The following is a 13,531-nucleotide window of genomic DNA, read 5'->3' on the forward strand; positions in this document are numbered from 1 at the left end:
CACTGTTACACCTGTTTCCCTCTCATTCACACACGTAATCTGTCTTGCTTCACCTGACTTTCATTCCTCTTTTCTCTAGACCATACCTCCACCTCTCCAGGCTCTCTTCCACCTGTTCCCTACTCTTACCATAGATCACAGCGTCATCTGCAAACATCATAGGCCATGGAGACTACTGCCTGACCTCATCTGTCAATCTGTCCATCACCACTGCAAACAAAAAGGGGCTTAGAGTTGATCCCTGATGTAATCCCACCCCTACCTTGAACCCATCTGTCATTCCTATCACACACCTCACTATTGTCTGTCTGTCCTCAGATGCCTGTGATTATTTTGTATTTTATAGCCTACAACTACAATAAGAGTTGTATTGTAGGGAAAGACTGATGCAGATATTATTGTGTAGTTTAATAAGTAGGTCCTTTTTTCTCATGAACCCCCCCCCCCACACACACACACACACACCTACCTCTTCTTGCTGTTTACTAAACGTTAGCTGCTATCCTTCAAGCTAGGAGTAGGAAGGTCGTACTAACTTATCTGTAGGTTGTTAGAGGTTAGCAGTTCCCTTAAACAAACATGTGCCATCATTTATGGTGATATTTAGTAGCAACTCCCCACACAAAAACAGTATTTTGGTGTAAAGGTTAGCTATCTACCTAGCTAAAAACGCCTGAACATGGAGCAGATACAAAAAGGCATGCACGTGTTTGACGTGGCCATGACTGTAAAGCTATTATCTATTAAATTTTGAATGTTTAGCCCACCCTAATGCTCTGTAAAACGTGTATACAGGCTATGATATCAGCAGAGGCTGGACATGTTACATCTAAATAAAGCGATGCAGAGGATACCGTTGCTATGCCACCATGTTGGATGACCGCGCTTCATACCTACAGAGACTGTCAATAAAATATACTGAAAAGGACCCGACGGTGTAGTCAGGTCCATTTAATCAAGTTTCACAAATGTTGAGCCAGACAACCGTGCTTATGCACAGAAAGCGGCAGTAGCTTACCGTAGCACACCACGGAGTAGCGCCACCTTCCGCAGCGTGCACTGTGCGTCACCACGGCCCGCCTAGTGACGCGCCCCTCTCGACCTATCAGATGCCACAGAGGAAGACGACAGCTTTTTTGAAAATATTGGCGGCGGTTGTGCTAGCGACAAGGTTAGCGAGTTTATTCACTTAATTCGAGCTACTTTTAAACCGAGCGTTTGATCTGAAAGTGTCGCCTTAGTAGGGATATGGACGATAGTCGTTACTAACAAAAGGTAAGACCGAAGATTGCATCGGAGACGAAGTAATCAATGCCATCTTACTGTTAGTGACTGTACTACAGCTAGCTAGATGGCAGGGGCTGGCCAGTCCTGCTGTATTTACGTTGGCAGGATTGTCATCACATTGTAACGTGTGCTCGACTTCGACTGTTTATTCCATTTAATAGTACTGAGCTAGCTGTACCTGAAAATTGCGTGTTAATACATGTTAGACAGCATTTGATTATATTATGCTGTTATTAAAGTGAATCCCCGGTCCATATATATATATATATATATATAAATATAAATAACACCCAGCACGCCCCTGCGGGCGGTTTATCCTTCAAGCTCGGGGTCCTGCGCAGTATCTTAGCTGTTCCCAGGACAGAGACCTCCGATGTTATTCCCGGGATCTGCTGGAGCCACTCGCCTAGCTTGGCAGTCACCGCACCTAGTGCTCCGATTACCACGATATATATGTATGTGTGTGTGTATATATAGATATATATCTTTATTTTATTTTAATGTCACTGAAAAATGTCCATGAGTATCAGTCCCTGACCCAAAACGTTTAAAACACAAGTGTAGGTTTTTGTTGTATTATTTTTTTTTATTTAAAGATTATTGTTATTAGTTTTGTGAAAGTTTCAGTATCCTTATGTACAGTTGTGGTCAGAGGTTTAGATAGACTCATCATGTGCATGAATGCCATGGTAATTTCATGTCATGGTAATAAATCCTAAAAACACTGTACCAACCGTCAAGCATGGTAATGGTAGCAACATGCTCTGGGGCTTTTTTCACTCATAGTGATACTGGTACATTACACAAAGTGGAGAGAATAATGAAGAACAAGGACAACCTCCAAACAAATTCTTTAACTTTATCTCAAATAAACAGTTAGATGGTTGAAATATGGTCACAGTTGGGTGTTCCAGCAGGACACTGAGCCCAAGCACACATAAAAACTGCTTTTGGAATGGATAAAGCACTAAACAGTAAGCTTGTGGAATTGCCTACCCAAAGCCATTTCTGCCTAGAAGATTGATCAAATATTGAGCCAAAATTATGCCAGAGGCTTGTTGATGGCTACCAAAATCATCTAAGGTGCAACTTACTAAGGGACATTTTACCAAATATTAGTGTGGGGGTGTATTTATATATTTGAACCTGTATGTATATGTTTGACCCTGTTTGGATTCAAATAAATCCCAAATAAATTCAAACATGTGCACCCAATTCTTGTTTTTTTTAAGTAGGTAAAGATGTGTCCTGTACAATCATTTCACTCTAGAAAAAGAACAGTCATGATGAGTGTATGTAGACCTCTGACCACAAGCTTTGCACAGCTTTGACTTGCTCTGATTTCAAATGTTGAAACCTTGCTCTACACAGAGTGCATATTGCTTGTCTGGTAGTTAACAGACAAGAAATATTATAAATTACAGTGAGACCTGACCTTAGTCTGCACTTTGAGACGATGGAACTGGAAGTTCAAAAAAGCTAAAGTGTTTCCAGTTTTTAGGACTCATTCCTGTGGCATTCTGTATGAAAACACTTTTAGGCTGTTCGCTTACCATAAAACAAGTTCAACTCTGCCTTCAAAGTCCTCAGACCATGTTTGAATTTTATCAGCATATTTTCAAGATTGTGAAATCCAGTTAACATTTTATTTGTTTGTTGTCTTGTTTTGTAATGCTTCATTCCTTGCAGGGAAACCAAGATGGCGAGTGATGTGTGCAGCCATGTAAAGGTTGTTGTTCGAGTGAGGCCGGCCAATGACAGTGAAAAGCGCGAAAACTGTCGAAATGTGGTCCAGGTCGTCGATAACCACATGCTCATATTTGACCCCAAAGAAGAGGACTTGTCGTGCTTTGGGTCACAAAGAGTACGAAACAGAAACATCAATAAGAAGGCTAACAAAGACCTGAAGTTTGTTTTTGACCTAGTCTTCGACGAGAATGCTACACAAGTCGACATTTTTGAGAACACCACTAAAGGAGTGCTGGATGGGGTGATGAATGGATTCAACTGTACAGGTGACAAATTAATGAGTACAAGCTGCAGCTACAGTCTGTCTGAATTAGTCATGATGTCTGCCAATTATAAAAAGATGTGGAGCTGATTAACTCGTTCTGTAGTGTGCTAGTTATTTATCTGTCTGCAGCGACAAATTACCCTCACTGCTGTGAAGGGGATAGACCTTCAAAGATACGATTTTATTCCAGGGCTGGATAAATGGAGTGCAGAGTGTTATTCTTTACCATATATTTTGGTGCAATTGACTAAGCCAAAAAAAAAAAAAGAAAGAATTGTATTTATTTCTCTAATGTGAATTTAAAGCTTGAGAAAGTATTACTTTGTATAGTTCTGTACTGTGCATAAGTCTTAAACCACCTCTCATTCCCTTATGCTTTGCTAATATAATGGGAAATATTTGCAGTGATTTATCGAAGCATCTGTAAATATTTATAAAAAAAAACAGTATACCAAGTAAAAGTGGTCTTCAGGAATAGTTCTCCAGGCTTCTCAAAACACATTCTTTAGATGTTGGTAGATCAATCCCCGTCAAGGGGATCCTACACTGCTTTAATAATGTTGAGGTCCAGACTCTGGGGAGGCCAATCCATGACTGATCGTGTTCCATTGTGTGTTCTTAGATCCAGGTATACTTTTACTGAATTGACTGTAGGCTTGAGATTATTGTCATGCTGAAAAATGAAGTTGTTGCCAATGGAATGCTTTCCAGGTGGTTTTGCATAGTAGGTTGAAATTTGATGGTACTTTTCTGCGTTCATAATTCCATCACTTTTAACAAGATCCCCGGCACCACTGGCTGAAATGCAGCCCCAAACCATGAGACAGCCTCCAATGTGTTTTACAGATGGTTGTACATGCTCAGTGTTGTCAAAATGACAAAGTGCCTAAAGATGCCATCTATAACTGTGCAAAGTTCTCTCTTATGTGTTGAGAAAACACTGTTTCATCCCTTGGGTTAGGTGCTCTTTTTATGAATGAGTCATATAATCGGTGTTAAGTGGGTTAACAACAACAACAACAACAACAAAAAAAACATTCCTTGGAAAATTGTCAGCTGGAAGAACTGGACCAAAAATAAACGAAAAAGCAGTGAATGTCCAGAGAAAAACTGTGTTTGCTCAAGAACATATAAAAAAAACAATTACAAAATTTCTTCCTTGGAAGAAAAATTTTAAACATTGGAGGCTGGCTTGAGACTTTTAAATAGTGTAAGTTCAGTTCTCCTTTTGGATATACTTGATACTTCCATTGCTCACATTCCAAGTTTTTCACATTACATGTTTGGTTATGCTCTTTTCTAAGCAAGCTTTATGTTGAAACTGTTTTTGTAGAGTTTTCTGTAACTCTTAATTACTTTTTCACTTGCAGTGTTTGCCTATGGTGCTACCGGAGCAGGCAAGACACATACCATGTTAGGTTCACAAAATGACCCTGGGGTCATGTACCGCACAATGAAAGAGCTCTTCAAACGCATGGATGACGCCAAGGAGGAGAAGGAGTTTGCAGTTGCATTTTCATATCTTGAAGTGAGTATTGGATTCTTTATTTTTACCTTTATTTTTACTTTGCTTTGTTCTCCTTGTTGTTTATGGAATGTTGTTTCTTACGTTGTTTGTTTGTGCAACATCACTGTGTCAAGTCTGGATAGTCAGACTTGTACAGAAGACTTTAAGTTGTAAAATGTGTTCTCAACCTACACTGCTTGTATGTAAAGGTATCGCAGCAGGTACGCATTCATGATTTCTACACCTTGCAGTATCATTGTGTCTGCAAGCTTTTACCTGACCATACATTTTTGTCTTTGTGTGGTTTCATAGTGTTTTGTTGTATTTGCACGTGTTCACAGGTTTACAATGAACAGATCAGAGATTTGTTGGCTAATGCAGGACCTCTTGCAGTCAGGGAGGACAGTTCTAAAGGAGTGGTTGTACAAGGCCTCACACTGCATAAGGTCAGTACTACCATCTATTATTAAAATAAACACACACAAAAACACTTCCATGCATGCACTTCTGTTGAAAAATGCCCGTCCTTTTAAAAACATTAAAAAACTGCATGAAAGTGAGCAATATTTGGGTAAAAGCAGGTGGTGCTAGCTCATTGTATAATAAGCATGAAACCTGTGTAGCTCATCTTGGGCCAGGACACAGGAGCAGGTTGGAAAAAATAATTGTGTGGATGCTTTAAGCATCCACACTATTGAGTTCCTTCTTGGTGTTTCCGTACACTTTTCGCCGTGGATCTACTTCCACAATTTTTGTGCTATTTTCACCGTTCAAATTTTAAACTATTCTGTTATTTCTGCTAATGATGGCTATATCTTTTGGTATTTTTCACTATTATACTTTTTAAAATATTAAGCTTTTTTCCTTTAATTTGAAATGAATGGGAAACTTCTGCAATTCTGCTAAATTTTCTTGTTTTTGAAACTTAACTACTTCCTCATATTTTCACGTAGAACAACCATTCAAACTTTAAAATGTTCTCAAATTATTGGGCTATTCAGGTATAAATCAGCTTTTTCAAATCTTTTACCGCTTTACTTTTATCCCTCTTAAAGTTTTGAGTTGCAAAATTGTGATTTTTCACAAAATACATGCGTTGTTATGGTTGCTATGCTCTTGGCTTCCAGTGTGCCACTGAAGGTTTTGCAGTCTTCTCTTCATGTCTGAACAACTTCTTGCTACTTGCTCAATTTTCACTCAACTTCCAAAAATTATACATCAAAATGTAGGTATTTGTGCTGGCTTTCAGGAAATGTCACTATCATTGTTGTGGGACTTATAGAATTTTTGCAAATCTCCTCAGACCAACACAAAGTTGGAAAACTCTCCATAGAAAGTCAATGGAGAGTTTGTTCAAAATCACCGCTTGATTTCTGTAATGAGCGGCATATTCGAATCGTCATATCTCTTTAACGAAACAAAGTTAAGACATGAGGCTTGTCCCAGTATATCTTCAGACACTCCTGACGCTCACAATTCAAGAATTTCTTTCTCACCTATTACCGTTCTGAAATGAGTTAGACTTGTTTGAGGGTAGGAAATTCGTCCTTCGCTCAGATTTCTTCAGATTTCAAACTCTGGAAATGAACCACTTTTTTCTCTCGTCATAACTTTTTGTTGGATTTCCACAGAGACCTGAAAATTTCCATGACTGTTCACCAAAGCCTGCTGTCTCTTACGGTGAAAGAATGATATTGATACTCCAAATAGATTTAGAGTTAGAAAGCGTTGTTTGAGGGCAAGTCAAGGCAGTTTTTGCTTCGCCTCTACTCAGTTATGGTGCATTACAAGTCAAATATCTTTAATAATTCATATTTTAATGATAAATTGTCAACACTTGAAGATTACCCCATCTCTTCTGAACAAAACCGTGTAAGAATGACCGTTCTAGCCCCTACGGTTAGGAAATTATGGCCATTTGTTTGAGGGGAGTCCTCACTATGAGAAATAGACTGCAAAAATCCTGTGTCTCTCTGTGCTGCGTGCACCTGTTTTGGCGGGAAAAAGTACACAGCCTCTCTGATTGGTGGATTCAAATTCAGCAGGTCCCAGTCTGCTTGACTGAGCTGGAAACTTACACACACACAGGGAGAGAGATGTGTGTGTGTGTGTGTGTGTGTGTGTGTGTGTGTGACAGAGAGAGAGAGAGAGAGAGAGAGCCTTTTAATGGGATGATCTCATTGTGATATTTAGGCTGGTTGACTGAATTGAATTTTGTGTGTGTGTGTGTGTGTCTCTGTGCATGTGTGTTTCCTTATGTGTACATATTTGTGATTGTGTGGCTGTTATATATATTTTTTGCTGATTTTTTTCATTTAACAAGTATATTTGAGGGACCCTCAGCATGTTCAGCATTTTTTCAGCTGTCCATTTTGCTTTTCCAATTTTTCTGTTTAAGTTATTACTATTGTGCTAAATCATACTATTTCTGCTATTTTATAAGATTTGTGCTAAATATAGTATTTCTGCCAAATATAGTATTTCTGATTAATTATAGTTTTTCTACCAAATCATAGTACAGTATTTCTGCTTTTTATAGGATTTGTGCTTAATATAGTATTTCTGCTAAATTATAGTATTTCTGCTTTTTATAGTATTTGTGCTAAAACATAGTATTTCTACCAAATCATAGTACAGTATTTCTGCTTTTTATAGTATTTGTGCTAAAACATAGTATTTCTACTAAATGTAGTATTTATTCTTAATCATACTATTTCTATATTAGTGATGTGCGGATCGATCCTGAAATATCGATTCCTCCGATACCAGTCATTTATGTTCTAGAATCGATTCTCACATTAAAATATCGATATTTTAGTAATTTAGGGTAAATATCTAGTTTATCATCAACAGGAACACAGTGGAAAGAAACTATAACATTCGGATTATCTACATTTGAAGGAACTACTTCCTCTTCCGCCTTTCATAGTCATGTGCGAAATACGGCTGTATAAATGTCTCGCAGCCCCTTGGCGTGCGCACTTGCGCACTCAAAACAATGGCCAAACGCAAGCGAAGTCATGTGTGGACATATTTTACCTCCACAAACAGCCAAGACGCGGTTTGTGATGTATGTGGCAAGACAGTGAGGTGTTGTGGCAACACCTCAGAATTAATCATAACACAGAATATGATGAGGTCATGTCGAGGCGAACCGAGGAGAGGAGAGGGACAGGTGCTGCTAGGGCGAGACAGATGTCTCTCGCGGAGTCCTTTAGTGCTGCAGGCAGGCACTATCCAGGTACAGAGGAGGAAAATGCTGGGTACATAGGCTAGGTCGCATTAAAATATACAGAGTACTTGCAGTAAAACAGGCATTGTAGTCTTTAAAACATAAAAATTCAGTTGAAGATTATTTCATAGATAAGAGAAACGTTTTATAGATACTATTATTATCTATTAGCTTTATTATTATTTTCACTCAGTTTAATTTTTTTGGCTGAGTTATTTGAATATTTTAAAATGCAGGTATTGACAAACTTATTTATTCCTTTAATTATGTATTATACTGACAATTTCATTCACACAGCATTCTATGTAAAACAGCAAGTATATGTAAACTATCAATTCCTTTCCCCTTAGGCTATTTTAACAGACTGCATACATGACTCTAAAAAGATTAAACATTCAGTGCAGTATACCCCATCTTTTGTTTTGCCCTTTGTATTTTATTTTCTTTGTAGATGATTCCCCAAGAGCAGCAACACTCGCAAGATGCCTTGTAGAGATGATTGTGAAGGACCTCCAGCCTCTGTCCATAGTGGAGGACCAGGGTTTCCAGGGATTTGTGAGCGCTCTTGACTCAAAATATAAACTCCCAGGAAGAAAATCACTGACTGAGACTCATCTTGTAAATTTGTTTGATGAATGTAAAGGCAAAGTAAGAGCATCTTTGCGAAATGCTTCCAGTGTTGTTCTCACCACTGATATGTGGACCTCAGTGTCCACAGAGGCATATTTGACTGTAACATGCCATCTCATTGAAAACTGGCAAATGAGAGAATTTGTCCTGGAAACCCACTCTTTCCATGGGCAGCATACAGCAGATAATATCAGCTCAGCACTTAAGCAAATCACAGAAGAATGGGGCATAACTGAGAAGGTGGTTGCAGTTGTCACAGACAATGGTGCAAATATGGTTGCTGCAGTGCACAAAGCTGGATGGAGGCATTTTCCATGTTTTGCACACACACTGAATTTAGTTGTAAAGGACAGTGTAAAAGCTGTCCCAGAAGTGGTGCAGGTGCTGGAAAAATGCCATGCGATTGTGTCCTTTTTTCACCACAGCACAAAGGCTACTGAGAAGCTTAAGGATATTCAGCAACAATTGAAAGTGGCAGAGCACAAGCTAATTCAGTCAGTAGATACCCGCTGGAACTCTGTCTTTTACATGTTGGAGCAGCTCTGTGAGCAAAATGAAGCCGTGACCACAGGCCTCTGCCTTTTAGGAAAGAATCAACTATGCTTAAATGCGGGAGAATTATCCCTGATCAAGGAAACAGTTGTTGCACTACGGCCGTTTGAAGAAGTAACACAGGAAGTTTCATCTGAAAAACATGTTTCAGTCTCCAAAGTTATTCCACTTGTGTCACTCATTCACAGGGCTGTAGCAGCCTGTGAATATCAGGACAGCTCCCTTGCCACACAGCTGGCACAGCAATGCCAGCGCAGATTCAGGGGTATTCAGAGCATTCACTGTCTAGCTGCAAGTACATTTCTGGATGTTAGGTTAGGTTTAAACACCTTGGTTTTTGTGACAAAGACAATGTTGAAGTATTAAAGAAACATCTCCACACTGAAATGCAAGAAGTCTATCAGACAGGACAGTCTGCTCCCACTCTAACTGTAAGCTCAATGCCTGCTGTTAGCTCTGCCTCAGGGCCTTCTACTTCAGGGTCTATCCCAAGTCCTCCACCCGCAGGTCCAGCTGCAACAAAAGGAGGGATATGGACAGATTTTGACATGCAGGTTGTGTCAAGCCAACATCACCGGTCAGCTTCCAGTGATGTACTCATTGAAATACGCCGGTACTCAGAGGAAAAACTGATTCCCCGAGATAAGGATCCATTGGTTTGGTGGCAAGAGCATGAACAAACCTTCCCATCCCTAAGCAGACTTGCAGTGAGATACCTAGGAATCGTTGCTTCTTCTGTACCTGCAGAGAGAATCTTTTCAAAAGCAGGAGAGGTTGTGAGCAAAAAACGGAGCAGATTTAGAGGGAAAACTGTAAATATGCTGTTGTTCCTAAACAAAAACCTGTGAATAAGGGAAAGTGTTACTGTCAAATGTTTTTGTTGACATGTCCAGACAAGATAAACGTTAAATGACATGTTAAATTGTGTTGAATATTTTTGTTGACATGTCCAGACAAGATAAACGTTAAATGACATGTTAAATTGTGTTGAATATTTTTGTTGACATGTCCAGACAAGATAAACGTTAAATGACATGTTAAATTGTGTTGAATATTTTTGTTGACATGTCCAGACAAGATAAACGTTAAATGACATGTTAAATTGTGTTGAATATTTTTGTTGACATGTCCAGACAAGATAAACGTTAAATGACATGTTAAATTGTGTTGAATATTTTTGTTGACATGTCCAGACAAGATAAACGTTAAATGACATGTTAAATTGTGTTGAATATTTTTGTTGACATGTCCAGACAAGATAAACGTTAAATGACATGTTAAATTGTGTTGAATATTTTTGTTGACATGTCCAGACAAGATAAACGTTAAATGACATGTTAAATTGTGTTGAATATTTTTGTTGACATGTCCAGACAAGATAAACGTTAAATGACATGTTAAATTGTGTTGAATATTTTTGTTGACATGTCCAGACAAGATAAACGTTAAATGACATGTTAAATTGTGTTGAATATTTTTGTTGACATGTCCAGACAAGATAAACGTTAAATGACATGTTAAATTGTGTTGAATATTTTTGTTGACATGTCCAGACAAGATAAACGTTAAATGACATGTTAAATTGTGTTGAATATTTTTGTTGACATGTCCAGACAAGATAAACGTTAAATGACATGTTAAATTGTGTTGAATATTTTTGTTGACATGTCCAGACAAGATGAACGTTAAATGACATGTTAAATTGTGTTGAATATTTTTGTTGACATGTCCAGACAAGATAAACATTAAATGACATGTTAAATTGTGTTGAATATTTTTGTTGACATGTCCAGACAAGATAAACGTTAAATAACATGTTAAATGGCGTGTGTGTGTATGTGTATGTGTGTGGGTGACAGAGAGAGAGAGAGAGAGAGAAAGACTTTTAATGTGATGATCTCATTTTAAGATTCAAATTCAATATATTTAGGCTGGTTGACTGAATTGGATCTTGTGTGTGTCTCTCTCTGTGCATGTGTGTTTCCATATGTGTCCATATTTCTGATTGTGTGGCTGTTATATATATTTTTTGCCGATTTTTTTTCATTTAACAAGTATATTTGAGGGACCCTCAGCATGTTCAGCATTTTTTCAGCTGTCCATTTTGCTTTTCCAATTTTTCTGTTTAAGTTATTACCGTACTATTTCTGCTATTTTATAAGATTTGTGCTAAATATAGTATTTCTGCCAAGTATAGTATTTCTGATTAATTATAGTTTTTCTACCAAATCATAGTACAGTATTTCTGCTTTTTAAAGGATTTTTATAGGATATTTATATTGCTTAATATAGTATTTCTGCTTTTTATAAGATTTGTGCTTAATATAGGATTTGTGCTTTTTATAGGATTTGTGCTTAATATAGTATTTCTGCTTTTTATAGTATTTGTGCTAAAACATAGTATTTCTATTAAATGTAGTATTTATGCATAATCATACTATTTGTGCTTTTTATAGGATTTGTGCTTAATATAGTATTTCTGCTTTTTATAGTATTTGTGCTAAAACATAGTATTTCTACTAAATGTAGTATTTATGCTTAATCATACTATTTCTATATATTACTGCCAGGTCCCCAGGCAGCCAATCCTCTGTGAGGCCTGAGACATTCAAATTTACATATCAGGGCCTGCACGGCTTCCCAGCCAGCCAATCATATCTTAGGGATGAGACATTCAAATTTACAAATCAGGGCCTGGACTGCTTCCCAGCCAGCCAATCATATATGTGGGTTGAGGCCTTCAAATTTGCATATTGGGGCCTTCGTGGCTTCTAAGCCAACAAGTCATCCATGTCATATATCTCTAAAAATCCATATTTTAATGATAAATTGTCAACACTTGAAGATTCCCCCATCTCTTCTGAACAAAACCGTGTAAGAATGACCGTTCTAGCCCCTACGGTTAGGAAATTATGGTCATTTGTTTGAGGGGAGTCCTCACTATGAGAAATAGACTACAAAAATCCTGTCTGTGTGCCGCGTGTGTGCACCTGTTTTGGTGGGAAAAAGTACACAGCCTCTCTGATTGGTGGATTCAAATTTAGCTGCTCCCAGTCTGCTTGACTGACCTAGAAACTTGCTTCTCTCGCCGTGTGTGTTTGTGTGTGTGTGAGACACAGAGAGAGAGAGAGAGAGAAAGCCTTTTACAGTATTCTGCAAACTTTTATGATTTTACCAGCTTTTCTAATATGGACCTCACATTCTTGTTAACACTCCATGGCACAAATACTGTTCCCTTTAGGCTCTGTGTGTGTGTGTGTGTGTGTGTGTGTGTGTGTGTGTGTATCAATATTTCTCCCACTTTAAAGTATTACTCCTCCATAATTGTATTTCTGTTAAATCAAAGTACTTGTACTACATCTTAGTACTTCTGCTCAATCATAGTATTTCTGCTAAATCATAGTATTTTTGCCAAATCATGGTTTTTGTGCCAAATCATAACATTTGTGTTATGTTATAGTATTACTACTAAGTGGAGGAATTTCTGTCATGTTACAGTATATGTGCTGATTACAGTATTTCTGATAAATCATACTATTTCTACTATATTATATTTTTCTTTCTAAATATGGCATTTCTGCTATATAATTGTATTTCTGCTATGTTATAATATTTTTGCTAAACCAGAGTATTTGTGCTGAAACATAGTATTTCTGCCAAATGATAGTATTTCTGTCAAATTATAGTATTTGTGCTAAAACATAGTATTAATTTAAAATTACAATATTCATACTTCATCACAGTGTCTCTGGTAAATCACAGTATTTCTGCTATGTTGTACTATTTTTTTTTAACTCATGTTGCAGAAGAAGGAACTCACAGGGGATAAAGGCAGGGGAAAGCAAATCACGAAGCTAATTAAATGAATTGCCTCATTATTAAGACTGAGAAATAATGATATTGCACAGAAACACGTGGGAAAAAATGTAAATGTCTGAATAAAAGCATGTTTAGGTGTATGTTTTATTTTGTCAGGGGCAGATATGATGTATCACAGATTATCTTGCAGTATTAGACTGCGTTTCACTTAATTATCGTATCATGATTGCTGCTGTGCGAAATGTATTTTGATGGCAGTGCACTGCAAGTTATTTTTCCCTGTGTGGCGTCCTGTTTATGTTCACGTCTTTGTTTTTGTTTTTACTGACAGCCCAAATCTGCAGAGCAGATTCTCGAGGCTTTGGATTCTGGCAATCGAAACAGGACACAGCACCCGACTGATATGAACGCCACCTCTTCTCGTTCCCATGCTGTATTTCAGGTAAGCTAAATGACCAGAAATCATCAATAAATTAAGATATAAATACTA

The 13,531-nt window shown here is 37.8% G+C and overlaps 2 protein-coding genes across 8 annotated transcripts in view; one reads left to right on the top strand and one right to left on the bottom strand.

Moving 5' to 3' along the window:
- mettl15 (methyltransferase 15, mitochondrial 12S rRNA N4-cytidine) overlaps window positions 1-1,059 on the bottom strand; it is a 62,940-nt gene extending 61,881 nt beyond the window's left edge. For 2 of the 4 annotated variants that reach the window (XM_082528645.1, XM_082528642.1), the window contains exons 1-2: window positions 1,019-1,035; window positions 130-210 (exon numbers count right to left, since the gene is read on the bottom strand). In XM_082528645.1, coding sequence (XP_082384771.1) covers window positions 130-132 — 3 coding nt within the window. In that variant the 5' untranslated portion in view covers window positions 133-210; window positions 1,019-1,035. Of the gene's footprint in view, window positions 1-129; window positions 211-469; window positions 569-893; window positions 911-1,018 lie in introns of those variants that run through there. The other 2 variants (XM_082528644.1, XM_082528643.1) reach the window with 2 other exon arrangements.
- A 35-nt stretch (window positions 1,060-1,094) lies between these two features.
- kif18a (kinesin family member 18A) overlaps window positions 1,095-13,531 on the top strand; it is a 53,449-nt gene continuing 41,012 nt past the window's right edge. For 2 of the 4 annotated variants that reach the window (XM_082528466.1, XM_082528467.1), the window contains exons 1-5: window positions 1,095-1,171; window positions 2,977-3,302; window positions 4,672-4,829; window positions 5,150-5,254; window positions 13,373-13,483. In XM_082528466.1, coding sequence (XP_082384592.1) covers window positions 1,110-1,171; window positions 2,977-3,302; window positions 4,672-4,829; window positions 5,150-5,254; window positions 13,373-13,483 — 762 coding nt within the window. In that variant the 5' untranslated portion in view covers window positions 1,095-1,109. Of the gene's footprint in view, window positions 1,276-1,636; window positions 1,743-2,976; window positions 3,303-4,671; window positions 4,830-5,149; window positions 5,255-13,372; window positions 13,484-13,531 lie in introns of those variants that run through there. The other 2 variants (XM_082528469.1, XM_082528468.1) reach the window with 2 other exon arrangements.

The sequence above is a fragment of the Aulonocara stuartgranti genome, assembly GCF_965226115.1.
Source record: "Aulonocara stuartgranti genome assembly, chromosome: 1".
NCBI lineage: Eukaryota > Metazoa > Chordata > Actinopteri > Cichliformes > Cichlidae > Aulonocara > Aulonocara stuartgranti.